The sequence below is a fragment of the Gopherus flavomarginatus genome, chromosome 7, assembly GCF_025201925.1.
Source record: "Gopherus flavomarginatus isolate rGopFla2 chromosome 7, rGopFla2.mat.asm, whole genome shotgun sequence".
Taxonomy (NCBI): domain Eukaryota; kingdom Metazoa; phylum Chordata; order Testudines; family Testudinidae; genus Gopherus; species Gopherus flavomarginatus.
The window spans coordinates 53,965,734-53,983,256 of NC_066623.1; the positions used below are offsets into that span (position 1 = coordinate 53,965,734).

At 47.4% G+C, this 17,523-nt stretch overlaps 1 protein-coding gene across 5 annotated transcripts in view; it reads right to left on the reverse strand.

The window, feature by feature from the left end:
- PBX1 (PBX homeobox 1) overlaps positions 1–17,523 on the reverse strand; it is a 253,703-nt gene that overhangs the window by 22,010 nt on the left and 214,170 nt on the right. For 3 of the 5 annotated variants that reach the window (XM_050963284.1, XM_050963288.1, XM_050963287.1), the window contains 3 exons: positions 16,487–16,677; positions 15,855–15,990; positions 9,732–9,891 (listed from right to left, as the gene is read on the reverse strand). In XM_050963284.1, coding sequence (XP_050819241.1) covers positions 9,732–9,891; positions 15,855–15,990; positions 16,487–16,677 — 487 coding nt within the window. The remainder of the gene's footprint in view (positions 1–9,731; positions 9,892–15,854; positions 15,991–16,486; positions 16,678–17,523) is intronic. The other 2 variants (XM_050963285.1, XM_050963289.1) reach the window with 1 other exon arrangement.

Below are 17,523 nucleotides of genomic sequence, written 5' to 3' on the forward strand. Positions count from 1 at the left end.
CCCATATGTGACTGTAGAAGATCTCAAAATTAAGGGGAGCCAGGAAGATCACTCAGCTATAAAAGCCTGACCTAAAGTCCACCGTAGCCAGCAGAAAGACTCTCCTTGACATTGGTGGATCAGACTCTAAATGTGCTTGGAAAGAATACAGCCAGTAAAGGTTACAATGACCGTATTGCTGTGAAACACTGCCCAGTATGTTGCAGAGAATAATCCAAGAATAAGAAACAATAGGAACAACTCAGCTGATAGCAGTACTGAAACCTCCACATCTTTTGCTTAGCAGGCAAAGAACTTCCATTTCCATTCTGCACTGGGGTTATTATTTGAAAGGTAAAAGTATATGATTACTTTGCATTCATATCATATCTTTCCTCTGAGAATTGCCAAGCACTCTGCCAACCTCAATTAATTTAGCCTCACACGCGGTAGGAGAGAATTGTTATTTACCCTTTAACAGCTGGCACAGAGAGGTGAAATGATGTTCTCAAGGGCATGCAGCAAGTAAGTGGCAGAGACAAGAGCAGAACCCAAATCTCTGCTGCTGCTTCCTGCACTAACCACTAGACAACACTCCCTCTCCAAGTGGCGAGGGATTATTCTATCTCCACCAGGACAACTATTTTATTCCACCACCCCCCACACCACTGGTTTAAAATAAATAAATCAATATATACTACATACACCTCACTGATATTTGATTGAAAGTTAACAAACCAGACAGTAGAATGGAGAAAAATAAAATAAACAGCTGCAAACTCTAATTCTGAATAGCGGCAGTGTCTTGGCAATCATGAGGGTGTGCGAGAGGCCATTTGGAAGATATACACTGCTACTGGCACAGAGTCTTCTTACAATAGATGTGCCTACATAAATGTTAAATATGTCTTGCTCCTGATGGAGATACAACCATAAATATGCGCATACCAAATATGCTGCATGTACGGATGCATTTGCATCAGAGCAGTAATTGCCGAGATATCCCTTTCTGCTGTCGGTAGTGCTGTTTCAGCATTCTGCTGTCTATGTACAAGCCATGTGTGAAAATGATGAGAGCCCAGAGTCTCGGAGAAGCAGCTGAGAGAGGCTAATACACTGGTGTGGGAGAGGCGGAAAGAAGTGCCATCAGAATGAAGACTCCAGCGGAATCCATGAGGTTAGGAGGTACTATCTAAATGCACCAATCAGAAGAGGCTCCATCACAGATCTAATCTGTCACTCTAAAAGGTCCCATGTTATGGGGCTCAAGCTTTTGAAGTGTCACCACAGCCTGATCTGGGACTCCACAAGACTGATATGTAACAACGGACATTTAGCTTGTAAGTTCTTTGGGGCAGGGGTCTTTGCTTTGATACATGTTCATACAGATTCTAGCACAAAGAGTCCCTGAGCCCTGCATGGGATTCTTGGTGCTATCCTAACACAAACCATAACACTAATTAGCAGGAAAAGCACCTGTAGCAGCTGCTGCTGTTTAGCATCTGTGCTTTATCAGATGATAACCCAAGACTTTTGCACCACTCGTCCCTTAGCTGGCTTCCCATCAGTAACATCCCAGTTCCATTCTCTTCATTGGCTTCCCATCCATTCTCTCTTCTTCCATCGCTTTCATTGGCTTATTTCCCACAATGACTGAAGTGTGTGGTGGGGGTTATGGTCACCGTTCACACATCCATGAAGAGTACTGCCTCCAAGGAGGATGACGAACTGTGATCTGAGGAGGTACCACTAGTTGCAATGGGAGGAAAATAAATATTAAATTTGGGGTGAAGGTTGGACTTTGACAGGGCTTCAGCCTCCCAAAGAAAGTGATGGAAGCTTAGACACTTGGTCCACTTAAAACCAGTCGGTTCAAGGCACTGGGGAACATGCAGTAGAGGAAAGCCTGTATGGGCCAAGGTGAGACTAACTTTGTCATCATGGCAAATCCCAAAAGGGACATTGCCTCCTTGTAGATCGCGTGCCACTTGGATCAATCACGCAGGATACTGGAATAGCCCTTTCACAAGGTTTCATTTAGTCATTTTTGCCTTTGTGGCAGAGAAACTGTTGCCCGTTTCAGGTACAAGGGCAATTGACCAGGTTGCTGTCGGTGGTAGGTTTCAGCATCAACTTGAATACACCGATCCCAGATGGGAGATTAACTAGACATGTCTAAACAGGTCTTTTCCACCTCTAATTCTGGTGATCTCCACATCCAATTCCCAATTGCTCCCTAATATTCAAACGTCTTCATGACTTGCTCATTGCCAATCCTTCTCCCTCATTTCCACTTGCTTCAACTTCTTTGCTGTCCCACCTCTCTATTCTCAACTGCCTCTCAACACGCCTCAATCCCACCTTGAATCCTACATTTCATAGTAACATAAGAACGGTCATACAGGGTCAGACCAAAGGTCCATCTAGCCCGGTAGCCTGTCTTCCAACAGTGGCCAACGCCAGGTTCTTCAGAGGGAATCAACAGAACAGGCAATCATCAAGTGTTGCCCATTCCCAGGTTCTGGCAAACAGAGGCTAGGGACACCATCTCTGCCCATCCTGGCTAATAGCCATTGATGGACCTATCCTCCACGAACTTATCTGGCTCTTTTTTTAATCATATTATAGTCTTGGCCTTTACAACATCCTCTGGCAAAGAGTTCCACAGGTTGACTATGTGTTGTGTGAAGAAATACTTCCTTTCCTCTTACTAGTCTCTCTCAGTGCCTAGTGATGCTGCGTTCAAAGGGCATTACAAACAAGGGTATGTTGTACAAATTAGGGTGACCAGACATCCTGATAAAATTGGAACTGTCCCAATATTTAGGCATTTGTCCTGTGTCCCGACTGCTCCGTTAGCAGCACTCCCAATATTTTCTTCCTCTCATCTGGTCACCCTAGTACAAATCACTTTTCTGCCCATGGTAGCGAAAATCTTGTGCGTAGCATCAAGTCACAACTTTGTCTGCTGTGCCATACCATGAAACACTCCAGACACCAATAACGCGATGGGCTTTTATCACACTGAGCCCATCTAAGTCATCACTGCCCAGATGAAACCTGGGGTCAGTAATTCCGCTTGCAGCCACACACGTGTGACTGCTGTTTAAAGTCAACGGGAGCTGCATGTCTTTGTTGACAAGCAGAATTTGGCACCAGACATGCAAAATAATTTTCTCACCGTTTCTACCACCATCTAATATGATGGAAGAACTCATCCTAGGTGGTGACTTCAGTGGAAGTCTGACAATTGACATCTCACTTATTTGGCCTCATTGTTTTTTGGCTTCCTTTTTGCACTTCACACTTAACACGGAGAGTGAAACTTGCAATTATTTACCCAGTGCTGCAAGTGCAAAGGGCACCTGAACGTCTGATGATACAGCTCCCATGCTGAAGAGCTTACACTGGATTTCCAGCTAATGTGACCAAAAGCTATCACAAAGGACAGAGGAAGGCAGAGGTAACAGAAGACAAGAGGCTCAGCAGCAACCAGATAAGGCAGAAGGCTTGTTGGTTTTTCGGGCTTGTTACAGACAAAGCAGATGTTGGTTTCCCAATGGTGCAGTCCCCTCAAAGAGCAACATAAAAAGGGATCAGGGGCTCTGCAGCTGGTTTTCATCTGGACACCGCACTGACAAGGTGGGTGTCAGAGGTTCGTCAGCGCTTCTGAGCCCAGAGAGCTCAACCTGCGTGCCCTGGGAGGGGGCCAGGTGGCTGAGGGTGGGGCATAAGCGGATCTCAGGATGAGCGCTGGATAGATGCGATCCCTACCATTGTCCATGTGTTGCTGAGTTCTCCGACTCAACAGAAGCACCAAGCTCCAGCAGCGTGAGTAACATTAAATGGCTTCTCCTGCCCACCACTCTACGACGTCCATCTTTGCTCCGCATTCCCTTCCAGTTCCAACGTCTGGTCCCTGTGCTCAGGGCTCTGCAAAGCTCCATGCCTTCAGCCCATCTCTAGCAGTTCATTTCTCCCTTGCGTAGGCCCTGCCAATTCCAATGCCTCTATGTCTCTTTAGTTCCCTCAAAGGGCCCTAGGCCTGGAATATCCAGCCAGCGCACAGCCTCCCTCTTCATCAAATCCCTCCTCAGCACCCCCATTTCCTGTCATCCCTGAAACCTGCCCTGTGAACTGAAAATGTATCAAAAACCCAAACTGTGCCCCTTCGATTCACTGTGTGCGCCCCAACTCCCTGCATCCCTCCCTCTTTGTCACTGGCCATTTAAATTGGGGCAGGGACCCTACGGGATCTCCATGTACAGCACCAGGCCCACCCATGCCACTGTTCAATAAATTACACCATTAGACAGGCAACATACTGAGCTCTGTCCACATGTGTCTCCCAGTCATTTCTCCCCTTGCATCTTCAGTCTGTCACACTCATCGCTCATTCTTGTACCGTCTGTCTACCTGCTACAACGATCACCATCAGCTGCTACTGTCTCAGGGATCAGCACAATGCAGACCTCTCACAGCCAAGCTGGCTGCTGTGGTCGCAGGCACAGGGCGGGGTGTCCAAGAGCCATAAAGGAAGGTGCTTTTGCAGCAGGTAGGTAAACATTGCCTCTTCCTCACCCAGCACAGCCACCCTCCCAGATCCTAACCATGCTGGCTGCAGCTCACGTTGCAAGCTGCCTGAATCCAACGGGCAGACAGGGTGCAGCTACACTAGCCCATTTGGAGCATCCAAAAGGGGTCATTGGGGTCTGTTGCACTTTTTATGGTTCTTGGCACCAAACTCTAACCCTCTAAGGACTGAGCAGGACTCTATATGCCTCTTAATCAGCCAAAGGCACCACTCCCTAGTCTGTGATGCTCCCAGGCCAGGGAATACCAGCACTAATTCTACCTCTCATTGCCCGCAGCGCCCCTGCCAGGATCTGCTTACCTACCTGTGTCTCAGCTCCGGAGGTGTTCTCTTTGACACCTCATAAGTTCCTCTGCGAGGCAACCTCTCCTTGCAACTTACCCTGTCTCCTGATACTGTGGAAAGGGGAGCCAGTTCAGCGAGGGGCATGGGTGGTGGTGGTAGGGGAAAGCGGGGTTCAGGGGAGCCTTGCAGAGATGACATTTCTATGCTGATCTCTTCCCAAAACAGGAGACCACAGGTGACGTCCATGCCTACTTGTGCATATACACAATGCAGTTGGTTGCCATGCCATCCCATCGGCCACTCCCAGTTCTGCTCAGCACTGTAATTAATCATCTAACACTAGTGCTGCTGTAGCATTTGGCCAGCCGACTCGGCGCCCTGGCCTCATTGTGCTAGGCGCTGTATAATCATGCTTCCTGCCTTGCTCGCTGCCAGAACTGAGAAGACAGTAACATGTGAAGGGTGGTGGGGAGTGGGGATACAATGTGGATAGACATTTGCCATTTTGTTTTTATTATTAGACCGATCAAGGGCCAGCGATGCCCAGCGACCTCTTAGCCTAGCCTCCATTACCTGGCTGATTTCTTAAAGACAGAGGTAGGTGTGCAAAAAGCCCGTCATGTTAAAACATATGTGCTAATGCGGGGATGAGCTGCACATACAGTAAGGCAGGGCTGCTCTGCTAGAAACTAAATAGGGAGGACTGGTGGGCTCATGGAGCATGTAACACAGCCTTTGACATCTTGCCACCAGTTTGGAGCCAACCCAGATCGATAGCAGCTCTTCGGTGTGAAATGAACTGGGTGGGTCCTGCCCCAGTTCCTAGCAGGTAGGCGTCCCCCATTAGGAAAACCACCCTCGCGTTTGGTCCTAATTAGCCATGGGACTGAACTCGCTTCCCACCTCCGCATGCAGATTTCTGAAGCTCAGGGCAGAGATGATTTCCTGGGGTGGCATCTGGGGGAAGTTTGCGCTGCTGTAGCTGTTCTGCACTCACAGAGGATGGCAGCGCACAGAGCAGCTAGACTGGCATCTCCCCCCCAGAGCACGCTCCCCGTCCAAACATCACAGGCTGACGGAAAGAAAGCTTGGACATTCCAGAAGGGAAGGGGAAGCCAGACCCTAAGAGTACTACCGTGGTAAAACTGACAAAGCTGTCAGTCACGGAGAAGAGATGATAGGGGCCTCCTGGGGAGCAGAGAGAGGATCTGGCATGGCAGGAGGATGCTCTTAGCTCAAGAGACAGAGTGATGCTTGCGGGAGGATGCTCTGAAACATGGGACCTAGAGAGATGAGCGGATGGTATTTACCTCAGCAGTGACTCACACAGTCAAGTCACCTGGCTTCTGCTCTCCAATTATACTCCAGAGATGCTGCTCAGCAATCAAAGGCCCACAGTGTCTGACTCACAAGGGCCTCTGCTGGCAATAGGGGGGGCCCAGGAATCAAAGCCAGGCATAGTGCTGCTTCTTGCTGCCCTGCCAGTACCCGTGGATCCTGTCCCAGAAGGATGGGGGGGAGGTAACTTCTGAGACCATTAGTAACAGTCTTCTCAGGAGAAGCTAATATGAGAGAGACCAGCACACACTGACAAACCTGGGTCATGTCTGAGAAAGGGTCAGGATTGGGGCTTTCCCCCACCACTGAAAAGGGAAGAAGCAGCTAGGGTCTTTGGCCACAGGACAAAGTAAGTCCAACAATCAATGTATTGCTAAACCCCCCACCACTCCTCTTAAGCTGCTGTGAAAAGGCACTGGAAGATAGTGATGTATTTTTATCTGTGAGGGTATCCTACCCTCAACAGATAGGTGAACGGATAGGTGCATTACGGCAGGCCTGGGTGCATACAATAGGTGCAGGTAGAAAACCAACATTACTTTGCACTTCTCCAGTGCCATCTGTGGAGCTCGCAACACTTTATAGATGCTAATTAACCAAGCCTCGCAATCCCCATAAGAAGCATCATTAATCCCAGCTTGCAGATGGGGAAACTGAGGCTCGTGGAGGGGAGGGGACTTTTCCCAGGTCATGGAGACCTTGCTAAAAGAACACAGAAGATTTTTGTGTTATGGTGGTGAGCGTCCCTCCTACGTTAGCACTTCCTCCACCGCTAGCACCAGCATGCAGCAATGTTGGTAGAAGAAGGGTACATGATTCTGGGATGTAGACACACATCTCGGGAGAGTCAGAAACAAGACCAAGGAGTCCAAGTCCTATGCTTTAACCACAGGACTTGAAAGTGCAGGGTTTTCATGGTTTACTGCAAGATCTGGACAATTTACACCCATTACACAGCCATGCTCCTGCCCAGGGCCAGCTCCAGGCCCCAGCGCACCAAGCGCGTGCTTGGGGCGGCATGCCGCGGGGGGCGCTCTGCCAGTTGCCGGGAGGGCGGTAGGCGGCTCCGGTAAACCTCCCGCAGGCGTCCCTGCGGAGGGTCCGCTGGTCCTGCGGCTCCGGTGGAGCATCCGCAGGGACGCCTGGGGGAGGTCCACCGGAGCCGCAGCACCAGCGAGCAGCAGAGCGCCCCCCGCGGTGTGCCGCCGTGCTTGGGGCGGCAAAATGGCTAGAGCCGGCCCTGCTCCTGCCTGTGGGGAATGTTACAGGAAGAGAGCCGCATTGCACCATTATTCAACTGGGGCAGCCACTGGAGGTATGGCTGTTATGCTGGATATGGGCCAGATCTAAAGCCCACTGAAGTCGATTGAAGACTTTCTCTTGGCTTCCATGGGCTTTGGATCAGGCTCAAATTGGGCAAATAGGAGAAGAGTGAAAATTGCACACCTTGGCTACAAGTTTGTGTGGATTCTGGACTCTGATATACACAATCTCCGATTTGAAAAAGAATATTATTAAATATAATACACACATACAGCTAAATTTACTCCATGCCTTTAAGAAGGGGAGTTGCCACCACCAGAAGGCCCAGTCTGTTCTGCAAATGGATCTCAAGTAAAAACAGCTAAGTGATTAAAAGAATGTAGAAGTTTATAAATTTTTAGAAGTATTTGAAAGAAAAAATGTGAAAGCCATCTAGTACATCCCTACAACAACAAACCAGTGAGTGCATCCTGACCCTCTGGAGCAGCCCTACAATCACAAACCAGTGGGTGCAGCCTGACCCTTTTGAGCAACCCTACACAAACCTGCATGCATAATGAGGAGAGCGCGCAGAAGCACAGGAATTGCTGGTCACACTTGTGGTCCACCTAGTCCAGTGCCCAGTCTCTGACAATGGCTAGTACCGGAGGCTACAGAGGAAGGGGTGAGAAACAATGTAGTGGGGCAGTTATGGGATAACCTGATCTCCAGGGAAACCTAACTCCCAATAGTCAGGGGCTGTTTTGTGCTCTGAACCATAAATGGTTTATATCCTAAACAAAACTGTAGCTCACATGGAACCATTTAGAACCCTCCACATGGGTCAGCAGTAGGGCTTGGGTGCAGATCTTTAGATCCATAGCATGGGATGTGAGCTAAAGGAGTAACTGATAAAAATCCAGCAAGGACACAGATCGGAGTTTCAAGCTCCAGATGGATTGTTTGGAGAAAGAGTGAGTAGTGGGTTGGGTTTTTTTTCCTTGGAATCATGGTTCCCTCACTATCCGACGTGATAGTTACTTTATTTGATTGAACCCTTGTCCTGTTTTCCCTGTCCTCCCCCCATTTCTACCTTCGCGTTCGATGTCTGCCTAATTCTCGAGGTCAAGTCCACGTTTCTTTAGGTCGCCTGAAAATGCCGTACCAAGTACTGGCATGATGTCAGGTTTCCTAATAAGAAGAAATAGTTTCACTGATACCAAAATATCCATTGCCGGTTTAACATCTCTGCTGGCCCTGCATTCAGAAGCGTACCTGAGATCAGCCCATTTCATGCACTGGAGAAAGGGGTACCATAATCCCAGACCGAGTTGAATGATACAGAACCAAATGCATTCATATTTCCATCCTTTAAGCAAAATAAGCATATACAGCTATATAATTTATATATAAAGAGAATTTAAATCACATGGCAGCCATCAAGTTAACCTCTGTTTCTTTTAATTAGGTCTCAAATCTCCCATTGCTTTGAACAATCAGTACAGAGCACCTAAAAATGTCCTGTTTGGAGTAATGGTGATTCTATGTGGTGGCACTGTGCACACATCACCGCTAGAATTAAACAGTGGGCATGTCATAGTTCTTTAGCAGAAGAGTTGAAATCTGGGTAAGAGGAACTGATCAAACATACATTTGTCCCTTAAAGCAAATGAAATGAAAATCACAACAAACAGCTAAGGAAGGGGAAAGGTGGGGGACGGAAAAACCAACCCACTTCAAGGATTTCCTTGAAGACAGAAGATCTCACCCAATACTGATACTAAAGGAAAACAAAATTCACATAGAACACATACTTGCAGGTGATCCAGACATTATGGTGTGAGCAGCCAAAAAATTGAAGTCCACACAAAACAGACTGAAAATAGCATGATCTGGAACATCCTGTAAGTGTTGGGTCTTTTTTTTTTTTTTTTAAATCAGGGTCACTCATGCTTTCAGCCCCTGGTGAAGTAAATCAATTGTGCACGGACAATTTTTTTCTCCTGAGGAGCAAGCAACTCAAGTGAATTTTTAATCCATGCAAACCCCCAACACGTTACCGTCGGTTACACAGCATGATCACATCGCTTTTACAAAACGAAAAAACAGAACGGAAAAAAAATGAAAAAAATTAAATCCATATTTTTTCTTTGTTGTTGTTGTTATAAAAATTACATAAAAACCAACTAACCAAAAAAAAAAGGAAAAAAGAAAAGAAAAGAAAACACAGATATCAAAGGAAAAAACAACAAAAAAAAAACGAACAATAACAACCCAAAAAAAAAAAACTAACCAGCTGAATTGGGAGTTGAGGGTGAGTTAGCTTGGCTTCCATGGGCTGACACATTTGTAGCAGTGACAGCCGTTTTGGCAGCATAAATATTGGCTTCCTCTTGAAATTTACCTATGTTCTTCTTGTACCGGATTCGCTTATTTCCAAACCAGTTTGATACCTAGAGCGAGTTCAAGAAAAGACAAAAAAGTTAACGTTTCACCTTTAACATATTTTGGTGGGGACACGGGGGAGGGTTAGGAATGGGGAATAAAGCAATTTCAAGCATTGCAGTTTTTTCTAAAAGCTTTGCATGGAAAAGATTCCACCTGCTGACTCCATCCCAACCCTGGTGAAACCCAGAGCAGTATAAAGTCAATAAAAACCAATGGAGAGGTGAGCACATGCATGTTCTTTCAACTTCCATTAAGGGCACACTGTCAAGATAACAATATTGCCAACCCCTAGCATTCCACAATCATGAGACAGGTTCCAGAAATCAAAAGACTGGCTTTGAAATCATGAGATTTAAAATAGATCAGGGTGAGGGCCTTCATTTCCCTTCTGGGATTTGAGCCTATAGGGTGCACGCAGGTCATGTTTTAAAGCTTTTCTCTGCCACTATGAGGGCTGTAAGCTTACTTACAAAAGCTGAGATTCTCCTGTAATCACAGGACTCCAGGAGCTGTCTTTTAATGGCAGCCTAGCACCTGCCTGTGCCTTTGAATACTCCCCCGAGACCATTATTAAATGTGTTAGGATTTTAAAAATCTAATTTGCTTTTCATCATTTATCTTGCTGATTTCCACTCAAGCTTGGGCCAGCCAAACTAGCCTGGTCAGTTTCACTTCCTGGTTCTCAAGGCTGCTGGGTTCAGGGTCCCTGCACTGAAGAGAAAGATTTTCATTTTTTAAATAAACCGTTTCAGCTGAATGATCTAGGTATCCAGGAAACTCTTCTGTTCTGATTTGATTGGGGTAACTCCAGTGCCTGGCTCCTCTAAACAAAATGAAACCTTGTGCCTAAAACTAAGCTGTCCATGTCCCTTTCATGAGAATGCCAGTACCATGCACTAAGAAGCTATGATTCCCCCTGACACACACTCGAACACACCCTGGTTTAATGCTCTCTCCATCACAGTAGCATGTGCTGCTTTTTGGAGCACATCCCAGAAGAATTTACAGGTACAGCTGCTACATTGGTTGCTCTGGTCTGGTCTACACAGTTTTACCAATATAACTCAAGGTTTAGCTAATCCGGGCAAAACCTGTATGGACACTCTTAATCCAATTTAAACTTGATTTTTACCAATTGAGCTTGCATCAGTTACTAATACTGGTGCAAATTCTGTGTGTAGGCCAGGATTCCAATTGAAGGAGACAGAAAATGGAGATTGTTAGGGGCTTTGCAGTCCACTTCTTTTGGTTCAGATTTCATGACATTGCCAGATGGTCGCAATCCCAAACTGTCAGCTCAGATTATGCTTCCCCAACCCAGATGCAGAGGTGGGAAAGTTTGCAAGGGCAGCCATCAATGGAGGTGTTTCAACAGAACTTTGCAGCGTCTGCTGCGTGCATGGTGCCTCGACTGTCTACAGATTTTCAGAATGAGACAGGTTGAACTATGATTTATAAAAACAGACTGAACTTCTTCAGAAGTAATTAAGGAAATGGAAAACTATGGGCCAGATCAGTGGCTGGCGTAAATTGGTGGAGTTCCACTGATGTTGACATCAGTTGAGGATCTGGCCCTATGCAATGAATCTGTCTCAGAGAGCACCATGGAGAGATATTAACAGCTAGGCTCTAATTGATTAATTGCAATTAGTCTCCATTGAGGATTTTAACTGATTTTAAAGAATGCAGCTTTGAGTCAATTGCATAAAGATTTGTGGTGGGCAACACCCAAAGGGTTTGGATAAGCACCCGAAAGTTTAGAGTCTGAATGTTCATCTGAAATATATGAAATTCTTGAGTTGACATTTCTCACTAAAACAAGCTCTCTGAAAGTTTCTGATACTTTGTGGTGTGTCTCAATCCTGGCCCATGCAGTCCCGTTTGGAACCAGGCAGCATTATTAACAATAGTCTCTTTCCTCACTTACACTGTGTGTTGCACACATCAACCTCAAAGCACTTTATAAAAGCAGGCAAGTATCATTCTCATTGGACAAATGGGGAAACTGCAGCAGAGAAAGGTGTCATACCACAAGTCAGTGGTAATGCTGGGGACAGTACCTAGATCTCTAGACTTCCCTTCTGGTGCCATTTATGAAACCAGCACTAAGGGTAACCACACATATGGAACTGAAACCAGCACAGAACTTTTAAAAATATTGGAAAGACCTGAGCTTGAGTTTTGGAAGTATGTTTTGGGTGTCTTCTGGTTTTATCTGGAGTTCTTCCTCCAGAAAGGTCAGTTGTGGTAAAAATCAATAGGTTCCCAAGGACTGTTCAAAAAAGGGCTGAAATGAAACCAGACTGTGTTTTTTGAAGGCTGAAAGTCCACTGACCTGGTGTCTTTGTCATTGGATTTACCTTCGGTTGTGCTACCAAAAGAGGATGGGGACCTAATCAGACATGTCCCCGTCCCCTTATTATATCAATGGCATTCCCTACTTCCAGATCTTTAATGGATCATTATGAAGGTTGCAGGGTGCAATCCTCATGGATGTGTATATTGAGACATCTGCATAGTTAGAAGATTCAGGAAAGGTCTGAGCAACTTGGGTCTACAATCTTGAGCTGGAACTCTAGAGTTCTGGACTTCCTTTTCCTTCCAATTGTGTGCCACGGAGGTGGGACTCTTGGCATTTTGGTGCTTCCACTTCCAGATGGAGTCCAAGAGTGCGGAGGCCATGGCAGGAATAACGGGAGCTTGGGACGGGGGCACAGTTAACTGAATTTGTTCTCATCTCAGGAGAGGTTCCTGGTTTGAGGTTGAAGGTCTGAGGACAGTGATAGGAGACTTCTGATTTAATCAACGAGGCATGGCTCATCCATATCAAGTCCCAACAACAGGGTCAACAGACACAGAGCTGCTAGGGTCAGCTGTAAACTCCCCTTTATGGGAACTCGTTTCTGGAAGCTCAGTGAGCATGGCCAGACCGTCCTATCAGTATGCCCCCTAATAATCCCTCTCTCTCTGGCCTGGAGCACTCTCCCTGCCGTGCCATATTTGTTGGTATTGGTGGAGCGCCCCTCGGCTTCCTGGAAACAGAAGTGCTTCAATATGCCGGACTAGACAGATACAGACAGGCCCTCAAGTGCCTTCTGCTATACTTGCTCTCAACAATCTCTTGGGACTGACCTGCCTTCATACATCAGGCATAGTGATGTTTAACTATGGGGTGAACGGGAGCGGGGATAGGCCACTGTTCAGGAAGTGCTAAGCACCACCCTCTGAAAATCAAGTGCCCCGTCGACCTTCTAGTTGGAAACCCAAAATCACTCATCACTATTGAACATCTTGGCCTCACTTTTCGAAATCATGGCCATCTCGTGCAGGATTTCCCCAGACAAGTTCATCTGTGTTGGCACTCTGCCTTCTGAGTACACCAGTTCAAGCTATTGATCCATCTAGCCAGGAATCCTATTTTATGCTAACCAGATCAGATCTGTGGCCCATCTAATCTGGTAACCTGCCTCTATGCATAAACCCATTACTGGAAAAGTCCAATAATTCCATCTACTTTGGTGTGTCACCTCCTAGACCAGTTAGCCAGTCTTCTGTAGGCTAGTCCTGTCCCTTAGGTTGCTACTCTGAATTAGGATTATGGCGATACAGCTGAGACTTTTGTCCCATTCTAAATACCGGATATTTGGTCACTGGTATCCAGCTAGTGTTTTGCACTCACTGAATAACTGCTGCTTGTTTCACTGCATGGAAAGAAGATAAATAATCCCTCCTGTTTTCTACGATGCCTTGCATATGCAGGGATCTCAAAGTGCTTGATAAACTTCGCACAGAAATCCCCTGGCACACCATTGCAATGAGGCTACCTCTGGAGGGGATGGCAGCAGCTATTTAACAATGCACAGTAACACTGCACTGGAAGGGAAAAACATATCCAGCTGAGACTGAGGGGTGAATTTCAGGAGGCAGAATGGAACTACTGAGATTATAAATTGGCCATGAGATGGGAGTTAACAGCCTAACTCTTGCAAAAAGGGTCACGGCTCCTTTAATAACCTCCAGTTGTCAGGAACGCTTCCACTTCTGAGTCATAGGGAAGAGAGCCAATGATTGGTTCACTGACACCTCTTTCAGCAAGATGCAGGCTTTCCTTTGAGACCTAACATTGAAGTTATGGAAATAGGATGTCTTGTTAAAAAAGCTCACTCAGAAGATAAGGGCTTGATGCAGAAATCACTGGGTGAGGTTCTGCCCGTGCCACGCAGGAGGTCAGACTAATGGATCACAATGGTCCTTTCTGGTCTTACAGTCTATGAACTTAGGAGCTAAGGTAATTGCGTTTGCTTTGCGAGAGCTGAGAGGAGCAAAGCCCAAGGCAGTATGAACTGAGGCAGTTACAGTGCAGGGAGATGATGTGTCTTCACGTAGTTTCCAAAGGGGTATTCCATTGACGTGGTGCGGATAAGCACTCAACTTATCTGTACCGCTTTGGCCTGAAAAACCATGCGGGGATGGAAATCCTTAGGAAAGCAGCAATGTTTCCTTATTTCAGTTTGCTCAGAAAGATCGCAAGAAGAGTTTTTCTCCTGGAAATTGGCTCTTTCTGCTCCAGGCCCTAGGGAGTGCAGAGATGGCATGTGAATTACAAAAAAGTGAATGGAACTTTGTTGGATCCCATAAAAACATCCAGGGTCAATTAAAAGTTCAGGATGAAACACCAGGACAGTGCTTGGTTTATTAGAACCAGCGTTCCCCATTTCCCATGTGTAACCTTGGGATGGACTGATGGTCATTTGAGTCTTCTAATGTATGTTATTGATTGGAGGTCACTACATGAGCATTTAAGGAACAATTAGCAAGATTCCCTCAGGATTACAGATGACTACAGTCTCCAGTTTGATGTTGTTCCTTCCAGAGAAACTGAACAGCCACATTGGGTGGGGACCTGGCCCTAGTTACTGTTGTCATCCTCATGGGAACGTGTGACCCAAATGACACCACAAACCTGTCTGCAAACATGAGGGAGCACAAGATGGCTGACTCCCAGAAAGCGTATGGATTTGCTGTGGGCAAGACTACAAGAGGCCATGCTGATTGGTTCCAGACTTTTCAGCCTCTAGCAGCCAAATACAGTAGGAGGAACAGGGGAGGATGGAGGGAAGGAAGGAGCTGAGCATAACTGACAACCAAGAACGTGGCGGTTGCAAATTAGACACTCAACTGCTCTGCTCAAACCTTGCATCAGCATTCTGGTCAATGCTATATGCCCCAGGGCACAGAGGCTATTCACCTGCCCCTTTCATTACATGGGCACACCTTGGGGTGTAGCTAGTGAATTTCCTGTTTTCATACAAAAATTGCACGTGCCAGCAGATGAGAGAGGCATTGCGTTCAGCAAATACAAGAGCAATTACCCTCTATGCCTTTAGATGTAAAAAAACAACCCTGCAAATCCGGCCCCCAATCTCCAGCCATGAGACCCTCAAACCAGAAACCCCACAGCCTCCTTCCTGGTCCTTGCTCACACAGCTCCTCAAGCAAACCCCTCCCAAGCCCCACGTGTGTTTGTTAGTTGTTCTCTAGCTTGTGAGGCCAGACACTGGCCAAACATGGCACTTGCCCCAGGAATCTCCTGGACGCCTTGCTCAGCTCTCACTCTGCCACCTCCCCCGCCCCCCAGCATGCCCCCCTCAACCTCTACCGCTTAAATTCCATATTGGCTCTATTCTGCAATGTCGCAGCAAGCCCCTGCCCTGTCCATCTCCATCTCTTCCAGGTGATTGCCCTAATACTTCCCCTCCCGATCCACATTTCTTCCTCAATGGGCCTTGTCCCCCATTGTTCCATACAGCCTCCAATTATTCTCTTGCTACCAATCTAGCAGTCACCCCTCAATTCACCCACCACCACTGTGGAGATCAGTAAAGAGACGCTTGCCTGGTTATTTGTGCCCTGCTGGAGAAACGCGAGGCTATTATTTTGGTGCTACTCCCTTTGCCTGACCTCTTACCTGTGAGACTGTGATGCCACACTTCTTGGCTAGCTCTTCTTTGGCTTCCTCACTAGGGTATGGGTTGCTGAGATGGGAATAGAAATACTCATTCAGGATTTCTGTAGCCTGTTTGTTGAAGTTTCGTCTCTTCCGCCTTGGCAAGGAGAAAATGGAACAGAATTAGGGCCAAGGCTCCAGAAAGAGGGAAAGTGCTCTGGGGATGGGAATCATATTTTGCAGTTCCACGGGGCCTCTTTCCTCTCCATTGCAAAGTACTTTGCAAACCTCCTCTACTCAAACTTTGCAACACCTTGCGAGGGAAGCTCTGGACCCACCTGGCCTCTGACCTGCCTCCCCCCGGCCAGTGCCCTGTTAGGAGGTTGGCCCCCCGGTGGGCTGGTGAAGGAGACTGCATGACACAGTAGTCAGGGTGGGCTGGGGATTTGATCCACTTGCATCTCAAACCACATTAGCCCGCCTGTTCTGGTCCCTTACCTTCATACTGGATCAGATCTATTGGTTGTCCCACCTCTGCCAGACCAGAGCAGATCTTTGCAGTGTCTGCTCTGTCTAAAGGCCAGCATGAGAGATGAGACACCCCCCTACCCCCACAAAACGTTTTCTCTCAGGCGGGAGATGGGAGAACTTACCGCGCATCTAGAAATCGGGAGCGCAGGATCATGACGGCTTCGCACGTGCTCTGCTTGAGCTGCATCTGGATGGAGCTGAATTTGCGGTGGATGATGCTGACCATCCGCTCGATCTCCTTTGGTGAGATGGGCCGGGTCCGGCTCTGCTCGCGCAGGAGGTTCATCACGTGGGTGGTGAATTCGTTGCACGCCTGGGACGGCAAGAAAAACAAAAGAAACCCCAGGATCGGAGGGTCATTCGGCCGTGTTCAAGACTATATGTTGCCAGCAAGCCAGGTAAGGACACCAGCCCAGGGCCCCCACGGAGCAGCACAGCAACCAACTAACGAGATCTAGCCACCCAGCCGCGACTTGACACCACATCCATTTCCATAGTGTCGGACCACTTCCCCTTTCCACGGTGGGGATCAAGCTGCCTGCAACTTCAGCCCTGAGGTGGTGGTGAGGGTTTCTAAAGGAAAGAGCCTTAAATTGGGCCAGGGAAGAGATGAAACTGGGCCCAACCCTTTAGAGTATCCCTAGCAGCCAAGCGGAGAGGACCTGTTGGGTCAGGTAGAGTTTAATTCACAGCCCATTGAGGAAAGACTCTCACTGACTTCAGCGCGCTTTGGATCAGGCCCCTCATCCACTTGCCAGCTTGTGTGGGATTCTTCTTCTTTTTTTTTTTTAGTGTTTTGTCCAGTCTAGGAGTTAAAAATGACCCAAGTAGTGGAGCTTCCACCTTAAGAGGACTATAACGTACCCTCTCACCTCTACACTATCTCCCTGATGCTTAACCTCCATCGTCCTCTGCTTGCTTCCATCCCCGGAACTCTGGGTCCTTCTTGGACCACTCTAACCAAGCCCTCTCCTTCCTGATCGCTCCCATCCTTCTACCAGCGACAGACAGTCGCAGTAGGGCCTTCCCTTCATCATGGCTGCACACGGTCAGCTTTTAACCCTTCTTCAGTTTAGGAGCCCTCCTGCCCCTGGATCTATATGGCTGCCCTTCCCTCAGCTCCCTTCCATTCCTCTGTATCTGTCTGGTGATGGGCTGC